General features: G+C 44.4%; 1 protein-coding gene across 2 annotated transcripts in view; it reads left to right on the forward strand.

Moving 5' to 3' along the window:
* Positions 1 to 547: 547 nt before the first annotated feature.
* Uif (sushi, von Willebrand factor type A, EGF and pentraxin domain-containing protein uif) overlaps positions 548 to 16,255 on the forward strand; it is a 37,029-nt gene continuing 21,321 nt past the window's right edge. For both annotated transcript variants that reach the window (XM_076437799.1, XM_076437801.1), the window contains exons 1-2: positions 548 to 918; positions 13,228 to 13,303. In XM_076437799.1, the coding sequence (XP_076293914.1) occupies positions 13,232 to 13,303 (72 nt within the window). In that variant the 5' untranslated portion in view covers positions 548 to 918; positions 13,228 to 13,231. The remainder of the gene's footprint in view (positions 919 to 13,227; positions 13,304 to 16,255) is intronic.

Consider the following 16,255-nt stretch of genomic DNA (forward strand, 5'->3'; position numbering starts at 1 on the left):
ATTGACACGACTCTTCGCAATGTTGTGTAATTTTAGAGTTGTACATTTAGTAATTGCATTGTTCGAGTCTAATTTGATTCCAACATCCCAACAGATCTCCGAAGTCCAAACCGAAACGCGTGCCAATCATTGTCCAGGATTAGCAACATTCCTGAAATGACCAGCACGACTGAACTCCATAAAAAAAAGCCAATCAATTAACTGCGAAGACAGGCTACATTGCTATACCTAGAAGCGATTGGGATCTAGTAGAATCGAAGAAGCGTTATCAGGCTGCGTAGCAAGTTTACCCTGCTCTTTTTCCACGGATCGAAGAATGTAGCCAACCAGAGTCAGAGAAAATGCATAGCGGCGTGCAACATACTCGATGCAACTCTGTCGGAGCAGGACGGCGCGCGATAAACAAACAAGGAGTCAAGTGAGCTCGGCCGTCTTCGTTGACGTCCCCGACGGTGGCCGATCCTTCTCCTCCACCTTCTCCAAGCTCACGGATCGCCTACGTTCACGTCTGCCTCCTTTTCTCTCTTTCCTCCTCCTACCTTCGCGGAAGGTAGCGACTCAGGTAACTCAGGTAACTCGCGCCGTTCACCTGGAGAGAGAGAGAACCGGGTCTTCAGTCTCGAACCGGTGGGCCGGAGGGAAGGAGCTCCGTGACCCTGAATAGATCTGTTTTACAATCGTTCATCTTGTCGCCACACGTCTCTCTGCGTTCGTTCGTTCGACCCCTATCGTCGACTCGATCCTGATCGATTCGGGATCTACCGGTGTGGATCTTGTCGAAACTCAGTGTTGGTTGCTGAAGAGTACCGGGATCGGTTCGTTTGTGCAGTGAATTGTCAGCGAATCGCGAAGAACTTCTGTGGTGTACATGTACCCGGGACAAGGATCACGACGCGGAACGTAGGAGCAACAAACAGAGTAAGTCTAATCTGAGATACGAGGCTTTCGCGGCCCGGAATTCAGGCCCCGCGGCGTAGACCGTGTCGTGCTGGAATCGTTATAGTTTTACGACGCTCTTCAAGCTAGCTCTTCATCAGGGGTTTGAAGATATGTTGACGAAACACGGTCGATCGAACCACTTCCGGAAGAGAGAAACACCTGCGTGCCTCCTAATCGGAGATCAATTTGCTACCTGGCTAGCGAAAGTTTTAATTGGTTTTCGGATTTGTGGTATGTACTCGGAGAATTGGGAAACCACTTCCGGCTAACCATAAGCTCGGGAACTCTTCTGAAACAGCTGCCTAACTCTTGATTAGCCTCTTGATCAGCATTCAGTTTGGGAGCAGAAGGTTCGAAATGAGAATTGAATTTGTGGTATTGTGTGTCCGAGTTGGACAGAGCTGGAGAATTGGGAAAAATGGGCTGTCGTGAAAGGTTGCCGGCAAAGAGAGAGGGATAGGTGGTTGTATAGTGAGTGTACAGAACCGAAGTCACCTTAGTAACCTGGAGAAGCGAGACTGTTAGGCTTCAAATGCTAATTGGATTTTCTGTACTATGGTGATTGTTAATATTCATAAACTGTGAGACAATAGGTTGTTGAAGGATGTGTGGAAACTCGTGGACGTTGATTTGAATTGAGAGGCTGGTTTCTTGTATTTATTAACTGAAAAAACATCTGTTAGGCGTAAAAAGCTGCGGTTATTTTTTTATTGAACTAAGAAAAGCAAGTATACAGTCGCAATTACCGAGTATAGTTATCATTTCCTTTCGTTCTATTCCGAGCGATGCTAAACGGTACTTTGTTCCCTTCGGCTTCTTCTGGCCGCAGAATTTATGCGATTTTCGTTCTGCTCACTGAGCTGTCGCATACATTCACGCGTGCAACGCGTAACAGTGATTCCAGTCTAAGAAACTCATCTGGAGAACACGAAACGGAGTTCAGCTCTAGTAAATACTTGCAAAAGTTCCTGCCTTGAAAATAACATACAACCGGTTACATTTTTAGTCGATCAGTGACATTTTTCCAACGATGGAGTTTTCTTTTAAATTTCTACAGTTGAAGAATAGCTTCCCGGTCGGAGCTATACTTTCGCTTTCGACCGACGAAGCTTCGAGGTGCTTTTATTACGATAGAGACACCGTGAAACCCGCGACGCGGGGCATGTAAGAATGGCGGCGCAGAATTTATGGAAGAGAAAGCTCGTTCCGCGAATAACGAAATCCACGGTGCCCACGGCGATCTGCGTTCCGTGGCCACGTGAACCGGTAATGGGCTATGAAAAGCCGAGAAAATAGCACACGCCGATCGCGAAAATCGTCCCGTCCCGTACATTGTTCCATTTACGTGCCAATTTATTGTTTCCCCGGAGGCCCATTCTTTCTTTACCTGCCTCTGGACGCGTTACTTTTCTGTTCAACACGAAATAATCATCTCCAAATTGAATTTTATTCCTGACGTAAACGAAATGAATACTTCCCAACAAACTTCCAAGCAGCAGGATATGAATAATTTACAACCGAGCGAGAGCGTGTAAATTATTTATCAAGAGGATCTAATAATAGGACGAGGTTCATAACCCCGTCGCGTCGTCGTCGAAGAAATTAGCCTTGGAGATTCGAGGGAACGTTAAAAGCTCGAACGAAATCATAATAAATGGGATCAAGACCTTCGCAGCGCTTCTTCGTACAAGCTCGCATCACTGGTCCACCTACACACTGTAGTTCTCTTTCTCTCTCTCTCTCTATCTATCTGGTTCTCTGTCTGCCTACCTACATCAACCTAACCTAAAACCTGCATAATCCTATCTTTCTTGTTACTGGTTGTCCGTAATGGTACCCCATTGCCCACGTCTGACCCGAGTAAACCAGAACTATGGTTTGTTGTATCGGCTCGTGGAATTGCGGGCAATTTGCGAGACCGATCTTCACTGGCCTCGGTCCTGTTGGTCCATTTTGCACGAAAAAATTTGATCATTCAACTTTTATTCGAAAGACGATCTTCATTTTTAATTATACACGCATACAGAAGCATTTCTCACAGCATGATCGATGTTCACCCACATACCTCGCATTACGTGACCAACAGGAATGTTTGCAAACAGTATAGCGGTGATTCGGCGACCGATATTTCCCTCGAATCATTTTCTCGTCCGCGACCGTTCGATTTCCGTGCCGTTCCGGTTTTCACGGTAAAAAATCGCCGGATGATTAGATATCGTAGAACCGCGAGGGGATCGTGACTTAACAACGGACTCGAGCGCGCGAGCCAAGGCGTAAACTTGATTCGAATACCGTTAGTCGCTGACGAGTCCTAAGAAATTCCGATCGCGTAACAAATTTCGTTGGCCGCGTTCGTTCCACCGTTGCCCAGGCTGATTTCTTACGTTGAACGGTGACTCGCCGCCATAAATGTGGATCATCGTGAGCTATTTTACGGTCTTTACCATAGTCCACTATTTCGCGGAGCAAATACCGGAGACGAGAATTCGTGCGAGCCGATTACAATTACGGTCTCGACGTTTCTCGCCCGTAGGGAAAATAGCTGTTCTATGGAACCGTGGCCACACCCTGAACGCTACCGAGCAGATATTCAGGCTATTTATTAGATACGACCACGATTCTGGTGTCTGGGAACCTTAGGAGCATGGCAGACTGTTATTGAATCTGTCAAATCATTTTTGTGCAGCGAATACTGGCGTTGATTGTTTTAACCCTGGGTCAGCAATGGATTTGGAATTAGTGTTATTGCGAGGGCTTTGAATAGTTGCGTGAACCTTGTTTAATTGGTTGCGCGGCGCTGAGTGATTTCAATGCGTGGCGAAGACGGTGCTCGGTGACTTCAACACGTGGCGATAGCGTCGCGTCAATTCACTCAATGAGCTTGTCACTAAATCGATAGTTAATATAAAGAAATACCTTGATGAAATAAATAAATTTGATTGAATACAAATTTTGCCAAGATCAAAGGAGACCCGTCGAAAAACGGCGCACCGTGATCTAAACGAGCCATTTAGCTGGACAAAATTATTCTAGCATTATTTTAAGACTTAAAGCCGTAGTTAAGTAGGTCATTGGATTCGTCTTCACATCAGCTGCAACAATATGTAATAAAAAATACTTGGTGACATTTAAAAAGTTAACATGATCATATATTTTAATGAAAAAAAAAGTTCTGTGATATTTTTTTATTGGAATTTATAGATGACTGAGTATCGATTAACTTTTGTCGGAAACATTTCCTTGCCAGATTATCCGAAATGTTCAAAACATCGTGGTGACAATTGGGCATTTGCACCGAAAAGCTTCCGAACCGAACCTTTTCATTGACTTAGCTGGCCAAAATTGTTTATAATGTTTAATGATCCCGCAACGTTTTCAAATCACATATACTATCATCTTGTATTTGTTGAAGTATTTTAAAAACATTATTTCATCTCAAGTGTTTACTGTTTACGTCTGGAAAGCGTGCGCGCCCGGAACGCAAAGGCCGCTTGGCGCGGTAAAGAGCAGCTAATTTTTGTTTTACTGTAAGCCCAAACCATTGACAATTACAACCGCGTTTAAAAAACTGTCCGGGCGCACCAGGAAGTACAACATAATCACTCGTGAAGTATTACAATCGTAACAAATATTATTTATATACTAATCATGTTGAAATGTAAATAATTACCAAACGATATACAATCAAAACGTACAAAATTGTTGAAAGTATAGTCCATATTTACTTGCAAAACTTTCATACTGGAAAGAAATGTGTACAACTTACTTGAAACATAAAAAACTGTCTCACGAATTTTAGCGCCAAGACATGTACTACGAGAATCTCCAATTTTCGATGAAGTACAGCACTTAATGGGTGCCTGAATAATAAAAGAAATATTAGTACATTGTCCCCCATATTATTAAACTATAGTAAGCACAAAAATATCACACTTTAGGTAAAATTTTTGAAATCGACTTTTGGCCAGCTAAATCGCTGGAAAGGACCACAGTGCGGCGCGGAAAGTAAATAAAAACCGCGAATGCTTCTGCAGTTACGAAATAGACGCACAGAGATAAAAGTGCAATGCGGTCAGACCGCATCGCGACGCAATCCGGACACACCCAGTGCAATATGCACGGCATTCGCCTAGTATACACTGGCTCGACTCGCTCCTCTCGTGTTTTCTGCGTCCCGTTGTCCTCCGCGTCGGCTTTCTTCGACATCCACGTGGCCGCCGTGCCAGCCGCCGGTTTATCGGTCGACGAACCACGAGAAATGTGAAACTCGATGGGCCGCGGATACCACGTTGTCGTAAAAGTGTCCGGGAAACGCGAAGCTGTCGCTGCAGAAACGTGGAACGTTGCAACGGGTCGCCGATCTTGATGAATTACACACTCGAATGCACTCTCGACTCGAACCTCTAACCGTGGATCGATTTGGCCTCGCTTGACCCGCTCGCCGACTGATTTTTCCACGATCTGCGAACCTTCGGAGAAAACTATTTCATTAACTGTGCAACATCCATTTTTCATGGATAAAAAGATTCAAAAGGAAGTAATGAGAATTGAAAGTAAGATGTTCCTCGTTAGAGAGGATGATGAACTTTCCTTCAGCAGTTATTGATGACAAGTGGCAGTCAATGTGCCAAAAGCGTGTCATTTTCAGAGAAGTAGGGCGGTTCACGAGAGGGAAAAATGAGCAGACTGTCGGAGAAAAATATGATATTTCTCCGTAGTGATCGTGGGAAACCGGTAGCGAGGCGAACGAACGGGTCACTGTATGGGAACGAGTGACACGCGTTGCAAACCTCGACCCTGAATTTCTTCCTAGCTGCTATCTGTTCAACGTTCATGGTCGTACGAGAAATTCTTCTTGAAAATCGTCCCGACGCGACGTGCAAACGAAAAGCAAATTAACTTTCGTTAGCAACGTCGCGTAGTTCAAGCTCCGATAATTACTCGCTGGTATCCAGCGAGAGTTTATCTGTCACATCGCTCCGTAATTACCTAATTAACTCGGCTAGCATGAGCGCTATTAAGCGGCGAGATGCGTGCGCATTCGCGATCCTAGAACTATCTCGTTACCACCTTCTAATTGTTGCTCGTCGGCGAATAAAACCTGATCGATCCGATTCGCTATTGGCGGAGAGACTGATTCAGAACTCGCTTGCGTAATTTCTACGACTGCTCTGGCGATAAAAGAATTTAGGAATGCTTGCTTTTAATTGCTAATTGTTTCCGCTCCGCATTAATGCGGATTCAGCGAGTAGTAATTAAGAAGTTAACCGACAAAGTAAATGCAGCACTTTTTCGTTGTTTTAGCCTGACGGATTTGTTGTGGAAACAGGTAATTCGAGTCTCGTAAAATTGAACTAGTTTCTTGTACGAAACAAGACCACAAGTGTGCACGATGTTAATATTTTGAATTTATTATTGCCACGAAGAGCCTACATTGTTATTTAAAGAATACACTTGCCCCTAGCGTGGCCATTATGGTGGAAAATAATTCCTGCTCGACGAGGAAGTCTCCAGCAAGTGCAGGTTTACTTTGTGCACACGCCGACCCCAAACTGAAATTAAATGCACGCGAGTCGTGAAGACTGGGTGCGTTATCGTATGCAAGCTGTTGCTGGCAGCGTCGCAATGCAGCGAGAAGCGCGCTGCACGAATCAAGTTTCATAATTTTTTGAATTTCCGGATTAAGGACTAAAAACAGCGATGAACCGATGGCCGGTTGCTCCAGAGACCCACAGAGAGCAGATCGATGATCTCGCAAGGATCGATCGTCTCGAAAAAATGTCTCGTACAGGTTCGAGCGGAAACGTGTAACTGCGTTTCCACGTGGTCCCATAAAACTTGCGATCGGCATTCTAATAAAGGCACCGATGCTCTCGCGCAAGCGTGTCATTAACGCTTCCACCTTTTTGCAAAGGATAATCCGAGGTGGCGCGGCGCAGCGCGGCGTCCCGTTAGCCGGACAAGAACACGTCAAACAAACCGATCGGCTACGGATCGATGATAACCGGAAATTAGATCACCTCGTATGACGTAGGGGAGGCCACTTACGAGGATCCGCGAGCTCATTACGCGGTATTACGGTAACACCGTACGATAATTAGGCCAGGTCGTCCTCCCATTCATGGAAAGAAGCGCGGATCTCCACAATGAGCCATTCAAATGATCCAGTAGATCTTCAATTTGCATGTCACGTGGTAATATCGGGGTTACAAACACTGCAATCCTATGGTCGCACGGTAATTATCTTCCTGGATCAAAATGATACTGTTCTAACGTCAACATCGGTCGCGGATCACGTGGCGAAATTAGTCACTCGCTTTTCGAATTCAATTTCTTCGCGCTAGCAAAATTACTGGCTGAAGGGATTTGCTTCTCGTGGGACAGTTTCTTAGAGTGCGCGTTCTATTGTTCGTATGGTGATTGTAGTGAATCTTCTGAATGCACGCTTTTTGATGGCTAACAATTAGAGGATTCATTTGTTACCGTTCTTATAAAGGTTCTAATGGAAACGTGTTTAATTTCTCCTGTAAAATGGTGAGGCGAGGAATAAATAGTTCGAAACAATGTATGCACCTGGCGTCACGTTACACCGCGCAAGATCGAATACGGTTATTTTTGCGGCGAACTGCGAAATCGATCCGCAGACGGATGTGTGCGACGATCGTGTTCGCCAATATCCGCAACGAAAGTGAAGGAAACGTCTTCCTTTTGTCGGTTGTTCATTCAACCGTGGGAGAATGAAATTAAGATCCATTCACGGTTGTGCAACTTGTCTCTAAGTGGCCGCATCTTGTGGCTAAAGTGGTTTACAGTAATTAGGAGAATAGAACGGGAAAATTGCCGGGCTTCGATTCGCGCGAATGTCAAATCTGGTCCACCTTGATTCAGACAACAATTTCGTAAAAGATTACTTTGTTAGTGTTGCCACAGAATGCAGTTCGTTCAACGATTTAATTGAAAACTTGCCAGTGCAGGCCGTCGCCCGTAAGAAGTTACATAGCCGCGACTCCGTGCCTCGAATCACTATAACCAGCTCCGAGCGATCATTGTGTATCGATTACCAATTTCGTCTAGAAGCGGAAGCCATGGGCGTCCATCTATGGCACCGGAAACCGTCAGCGGACAATACTAACCGGTACAACGTTCCGCCACAACCGTATCCGTCCAAGTTCGACGACATTTCAGTGTCACGCAGGCTCGAAAAGGATTCAGAAGAACCGGAGGCGTTTTTCAAACATTTATTCCGAGAAGCGAAAGTTTTTCGAATAAAATTTCTCACCGTGCATTTTGTTCGAAATAAAATCGCCGAGTTCTCTAAGCGCCGTACATTGCAGAATCGTTCGCGAATATAATTGCCGGCCTGATTCAGGAGCTGCGTTCGAAGAAAACAGTGGGAACCGCGGTGCATTCCTGCAGATATCCTCGGTCGTGTTTTTCTAAACAGCAGGACACCGTGCAGCTCGCGTTTATCGATTCAACGCAGCTCGCAGCGTATCGTATCTGCATCCTGCGGGCAAATTTATCTTCTCTAGACGCTGCACTGTGCCAAATAACGGTCCCAACGCAACCAGGAAGTGCCGGTAAAACGGTAATTACGATGATACTCGAAACATACTTTCTAACTGGGATCCCCGGGCGATATAATTTTAAACAGCTGTTGTATCACCGAGATTACACCCTATTAGACGCTCCGGAAAAATAATTAACGTCCTGGTTTCCTCGATACCGGAAACCGTGTTCGAACGAATTTTTCCTCGGGTCGGAATACATGGGACAACATCGTATCCGGATAGTCATCCCACCCAATTGTGAAAGTGTAACGATCGAATAACTTAATCAGATTAATTGCTGGCACTAAGGGCCCCTCTTCTCTTGCACACTTTCCCCCCATTATGCTCTTTCTTTATTACCATCGACGCCATCGGGTTTCACTATCTTCCGACACGAAACACCGGACGCGTTTGCACACGCATCACGCCCTGAGACGCTAATCTCGAATTTTCTCTTCTCGGAGAAAGAATCCCAATTTCTGATTGCTGCAAAATGCAATTACAGTAGCACCGTTAATCGCAAGCCGGTCGTAAAGATTGGACAATCCACTGATAGCTGTTCTTTAGCCCCATTAAGCGCGATCCACAGGTGTTTTCACCGTGTTTCTTACAGACGTTCGTACGAATCGTTTCCGCGAATCCGATGAAGCAACAATCGCCTGCAATTCGGTGCGTTTTCACGGCGGCCATGTTGAATCACTGGGAGTAGTTGGTCGGTTTTTGCGCGGCTCGTTTCGTGCCGACGCGCGACGAGGCGGCCAGGAAATCCGAATACTTTCTAGTACTGACCTACAGCTCGCGATTTCCTTCCACGTGTCTTCCTCGCGAATAAAACACCGTCGTCGCGTGGCCCATTAAGGGATCATGTTTGAACGTCTTGCTGAATCAGAAAAAATTAGTCCTCTTCATGCAAATCGTCGAGGCTGGAAAGAGTGCTGCCCCGTAGCAACAGACTTAATTTGACATACTCTAATTACCGGTCGGCGCGTGATTACCGCGTTCCACTATGCCTTTCTAGCCCAAAAACAAACGTCTGTTTGCTCCATTTTTCTTCTTTCCCATTTGTTGATCTTGCCAAAATTGGAGAAAATTCTTTTATTAAGAAATCTCTTATGATACTTGTTACAACGTAATGTACATTACAGAGTATTACGTTACAAGTGTTAAGCAAACTATGTCCAGCGGCAAATTAAATCCTGCTTTAGGAAGATTTCGAATAAATTTCATTAGAGAAATGACTACGTTGTTTTGTCATATTTCTGAGATCGATCGACAGAGTAGCATAATCCCAGACCGAGATCAAGAACAGAAGTGTCGAGGCGTTGGAAAACCGACGATTAAAAGTGCGATTAAGATGCGTGTCGCGTGCGGATCGTCGATCAGCGACTTTTAAGACGCTGCGGAACGAGTTGTTGCGCAAGCTGTGCCAGCAGCCGGTCCCGATCGAGAAATCCCGGAGAATCCACGATCGATGTACGTGTGTACGCACGTTTGCGACTCGCGGCTAATTACCAGGGAGCGAGATACAGGTGACGCAACTCCGCATCTCCTTGTGCATCGGACGAGCGAACTCGTGGGAAATGCATCATCGTGCACCCACGAGTCGCATGAGCTGCGTCCCCGACGCGACGCACGATCGCGAAAGTTGTATTTGTACTTCGCGACAAGGAGAGTTCATCGCCGTTATGCGCTCGTCTTTATGCAACGCTCCATTGTTCTGCATCTGCCGTGCATGGCTGCGCCGTGGAACGCCGAATCGGCCATTTTGCCCCGAAAGACCTGTTGGAAACTTTTGCACCCCGAACACCTTTTATTCTTAAAGGTGAAGTATGTTTCTCGATCGTAATTGATTGTATAAGAGTTGATGATTTCGGCGCAAGGTTCGATCAGTTGTAACACTACAGCAATTGTGCAATTATTTAACCATGTATCTCGACGTTTCGATCATAATGTGAATCATTTTCATTAAGAAACATTTATTGCGTCTGAAAATTTTCGTAAGAAAAAATTAAATTTTGTAAGATAATTTTATACCACAATTGTGTAGATCACAGGATCAAATAAATTTGAAGCACTTACTTGCTGCGGAAAAGAGAGTGCGAAAAACATTAAGAATAAATTGTAATTTGTATAAATTGACCATACAACAGTTATGGGCGCAGATATGTAACTGAGCACCATGTGCTAACTACAATGTAAAGGAGTGAGGTGATTCACATATACACAGGCAGTAGTTGATTGGTTGATCGATATCGATATATGTATGGTGAAAACATAGTCAACCTCTGGCGGCGAATTTGAACAGCGTGTACGAACATTTGAATGAAGGTTGTACTGGGTAACAAAGTTTCCTATTCTTTTGTATCAACACTCATTTAAGATTGTGGTTTAATTGGTAAGAATGAGACCGTAAAGACACATTTGTGGAGATGGTAAAGTAGAATCTAAATTATTATGGAAAAATCATCATAAAAACATTACTGATTCAGTAATGCCGCGTAGTAATCATGAATCTTAGGTGTTGCGTACCTAAGATTTACGCTTTGTTGTTTAATCATATGAATGGTTTCCAATAATAATCTGCGTTGTAAGTTAGATTCCTTGTCAATAATCTTCACATTATGAAAGTCAAAACGGTGATCAGAGTCTATAGAGTGTTTCGTTAAAGCAGTAGATCCACATTAGGATCGAAACGTCGAGATACATGGTTAAATAATTGCACAATTGCTGTAGTGTTACAACTGATCGAACCTTGCGCCGAAATCATCAACTCTTATACCTTTTATTCTTGACCGTCACGTCGTCGTAAAGCAGAAGTTTTCGAAAGTTTCGAGATCGAATTTCATGTGTGAATCCTCGAAATATCGGCAGATCGATCCAACTGTCAGAATCGCGACGAAATAATTGCAGAAAGTGAAATCGCCCGAACGACAGTTTCGCGTAAGTCGCGAGAGCGTTTCGCGAGCGCACCAATGAATGAATAATAATACGCGACAGGAGCTATCACGGTGGTTGTTATCCACGCGTAAGAATCGAGAGAGAGAGAGAGGCTGCTTTTCGTTCGCGAGAGATGAAAAAGCACGCGGAAGATAACGTTCTAGTGTGTATAGAGGTGTACACACCGGTTCCCATAAAATTCCTTACGGTTTCTGCGGCTGAATTGTGGCACACCGGCTGCATACCTTGCCGCGTAACCGAGAGCCGTGATAAATCTCCGTAGACAGCGAGTTATTATTTAATGATGTTGCGCCGCGCCGCGCCACGCAGCGCTTCGTCGATAAAACGGGGTTAATCTCTCCGATCCTGCCACAAGTAATCCTAATTTCCTTCGGCAAACAACCCGAATCGCGACCTTAATCTACACCGTATTTTTTATTCGATTTTATTCTCTGTTCGGTGTAACAGATGATTAACCCTTTGCACTCGATACGGTTTTAACTGAAAAATTAAACGTTCCTTCCGATCAAGAATATTTCCATTTTCAATGATAATAATAATGGCACGAGTGCTAAGGATTAAAAATGTAACAAAAATGTACTCCCGTGCATAAGAGTGTGCGGAAAAGTGGCTCATCGCCGCCACCATTGAGCAGCGTGATCGAAACTACCGTTCCGAATGTTATCGAAATAAACGCAGCGGAAGGACAATGACTTCTGTTCGGTGCCTCGATCGAGACCGCCTATAAACAGCGAAGCGTACGAACGATCCAGGCAAAGAGGAGGATCGTTGGAAGGAGATCCCCGTGGGGAACCGTTATGCCAGCTCCGTTCGATTATCGAGAGTCACCTGGCGAAGGTGGTGGCGCGTATCTGGCCTGAACTCGGCCAGGCACAATAGGTAGTGCTCACTCAAATTTCCTAAATCGTTTTTTTTTTAATTTCTTCATTTATACAGGTCGGTAAATATTTGTGGATTTTAGAAATAGGATAACTCGGTTGATCTTCTTATCAATATTGAGGCATTTAATTTGAGAAGAGGGAGCAGTAAATTTCACTGAGGCCATAACAATTAAATGTTCACATCAAGTGTCCCCACTCTCTTCCCCCACCACTCACCGCTTCGAGCGTAGCGGAGCCATTCGAATTCGAATCAATTACCGAAAGAGAAACGCTACCCTGTAACGCAAGGATTTGAGTTCCGAACTTCGCAAAATCGAAGTGAGCGCTACTGTACGCATTCACAAGCATAATCTCGGTGTGGCCAGCTTAGACGATGCAAACTTCCTGTCGATTGCAGCTAACGGGTCTTCCGGACCCGGTCGAGCGATCGTCACGTACAGTCGTTCGTTGAATGACTATGTATTAGTATGTATACGCACCCGTTCGATGCTACGATGCACGATGCACAGCTCGAGGATCGACGAATCCACCAGCCGAATCGGCGGATAGAAGAATGACCTAATTGCACGTCTTGTACACGGATCGACCGGTACCGTTACACATTAACGAGCACTCGACACTTCGTCGCTTTCGATTTGCGCTGGCGAACAGTCCATTAGCTACGCGACTAATTCGCCATAACGTTTTGAACATGTTAGCCTGGGATAACGAGCTATTACGCGAATCGGTTCGGTTGGGGACAGGATGTTTCGGAGTCTTGAAGAAGGAAGCTTTCCGATCATTTTTATGGAAGATGTAACTGGACTCGTTTACAAATCGACTAGTATAGATGTAATAAGAATACAATTGAAAAGTTGCCTGATAATCTGTTAAAACGAAGTTTTTTCTTTCTGTTGCAGTAATATGCTGATAAGAGAATTGGCGACCGCGTTGGTCGCCGTCCTCTTGTGCCATCTTCAGCTAACGGAGTCTCAGGTGAGCGTTCGATTATGGTCCCGCCATACTGATCGCATCGTGGACGGTCGCGCGAGAACCACGACTCTAACTCGATCATTTCACGGTGGTTTCACTTCGCGGTTCGATATACATACCACTCTAATTTTTATTTAACCGATCACCCCCTGCAATTCCGCTGGGAATTCGCGTCGTACTTTCTGAAGCTTATGGCGGAAGAGAATTCTGTCGGCCTTGTGCAACACGCTTGCTTACGCGACTGCTGAAACATTTCAATGCTGAATATTTTTTCAACCGGAGGCTATGGAAATTGAAACATTCTTCTTTATACCGTTTTATTATTAAGTGGCTTTACACGCATTGCATTTCAATAATTCATAATCTATGCAATCCCCTCAAGCCCAACAACACAAGTCTCGATTAAATTCTTACGCTCGGAATCCGCTCGAATTAGCATATTTATTCGCATAGCAAACTTATCATTAGACTGCGGATTTTATGCATTTATGACAAAAATGGGTACGTACAATTTAAAGCAGTGGACATGTAAAACATATTTAAGCACATGAATGTGTTAGTTTCAGCTTAATAGTATAATTAAAAGAAGAATACAATTTTTATTTAGCTCCTGTGTCCTGCAATCAATGTAAACATTTTTCATTTTGCATAAAGATCCGCAGTCTACTTGTCATATTCAGCGTCCAGAGAACGTCCTATCATATCAAAGTCCAGAGAACAAATCCGCGGAACAAGTACCATAGATCCTAGATCCTCAGTTTCCTAGATCGTGACCATTTCGTATATCCAAGAAATTTTCACTTGAACTTTGCCAGCGAGCCTTTCGCCGCGTGTGTCGAACGTTTCCTATACACTAAATGTTGCAACTGTGCACACACATAACATTGTCCGCGCGTATCGTCGCAGGGAACACGCGTGCACCGCGCAGAAATTCACTTTCACCTCGCGCAAACTGCATCGCGCTGCACCGGCCGTTGCATTGCGCTGCAACGCGCTGTTTGCTGACTTTGCCAGTAGCAACTCCTTCGCGGGGACTACGTGCCAATTACTTCATAATCCTCAGTTCAATTTCTCAAGAATTCTAGGCAGAGCTGTTATCTCGATTCCGCGAGAATTCCCGATGCAGTTTATTGCATTCGCGATCCGCTCGCAATTGCCGTTGCGTGATGCACCGCGCGCTCGCACGATGCAACCAGTCGCTGTTTAAGCGATTTTCTTTCTCGTTGAGGTTAACAGTATCGAAGCGCTTGCTGGCGTCGTTTGTTCATAAAAATCACAAGTTATGCGAAATAATTGTATAAGACGTTGCATATGAAATGTCCAATTATGAACAGTAACGTTGAACAACCGCAACCATTTCTTATTGATCAAAGAATCACGCGTTTCTTGATTAGATTATAGTAGACATTGAATTTTTCGGTCACTCATATTCTTCATTTACAAGATTGTCATCTCTATTTTGTAGTTCCTTTTACTGTCAACAACTGACTGGAGTCACGTGAATAGTTTATTCTTATTTTAATAATTTTAACAAGCTTAGAAAAATACATAGATTAGCATTCTTAAATCATTGTATAGTTTCGTACTTTTTTAAATTGCATCCACTCATTTTTGCCATAAATAAAATCCGCAGTCTATAAAAGAGCACGCGACAAACGCACTGATCGATGTTGAAATCAAATCTTTGGAAAAGGAAATTTATATGTGTAAATTCAAATTGAAGATGCTCGTAAACTTTGTACTTGAAAGTGACATATAATGAACCTGTCAACAGTAATAGTATTTCTTGATGAAAACGCATTGCAACAGTTGCGTTCTAAAATCGGACATTTCACATACAACAAGCTAATATTTAATCAGACGAGTTTAGAGAATTGATGTATGCTAGTTTATACAATACTCGTACCGTAACATAACGCAATACAGTTTCATTTACTGCAAGCCGAGCTGAAGTAGTCAGCCGAAGGTCTCACCGTATTATTTTCACCAGTCACACGAGATTAAGTTAGCGCGAGACGTGTGGATTACTTACGCAACAGCCTGCTGTTAATTAACGCCTTGTGTAATATCACTAATGATATAATAGATTTTATAATTAGAGAGAATTCTCTATTCGATTTTCATCAGAAGCAAAGATATTTCTTCTGCCCGAGTCGAAATTTTCACAATTAAATGGCAGGAAAGAGGAACACGAGGAGCGAGCGAAGGTTGCGGATAAGCGTATCTGGAATTGTCGCAGGTTCACCGGTGAACAGTGAACACCGTTGCCGGTGCCAGCAGGCGTTCGTCGCGTCGCGTCGCGTCGGGTACTCGCACCTCCCTCAGGAATGCAGTCACCGTTATGTCACTGATATTCCGGTACCCGCGGACACGGGTGAAAAGTAGTCGAGAACCCGTCGCAGGTTTCCACGTATGAATCGCGCGAGTCGCTTTCCGTCGAAGATGGGCGCAAAACCGAGATCCGCCGGCAGATTGCCGGCCTTCTTCACTTTCTCCGCCCCGGGAGGAATAAACAATGCGCGGACGTTCGGCCTCCCGACGCCATACTGCTCCGCAAAACGACCTTCCATATCAAAACTCATCGTTCAACTTCAATCGGAATCAAATTTTAAAGAAAACGCATAAAAACGTAGAGCAGTTATCGGGAATAAAATGATTCAGAGCACAGAAGATTAAGCAAGTTGTTTTTAAAACGAGCCAACCTAGCCCAGAACCTCCATTGAAACGCTCTCATTAATTTTCCAGAAAAAAGACACAGACTCTACTTTCTTTTTCGCAGCTCGCTACTATTCGAACGCGTCCTCCGTTTACGTAACATTCCACAGCAGCCATAACTTGCCGGTTTCCCGCGATCCTTCCGGCTACAGTTTCATCTAACTTCCCACGCGATTATGTCACCGTGCAGGATTTCGACGTTTCGTCACCGACTAATTGCGAGCCCGGACTAATTGCTCG

The sequence above is a fragment of the Lasioglossum baleicum genome, chromosome 14 (assembly GCF_051020765.1).
Source record: "Lasioglossum baleicum chromosome 14, iyLasBale1, whole genome shotgun sequence".
NCBI classification, from domain to species: Eukaryota; Metazoa; Arthropoda; class Insecta; order Hymenoptera; family Halictidae; genus Lasioglossum; species Lasioglossum baleicum.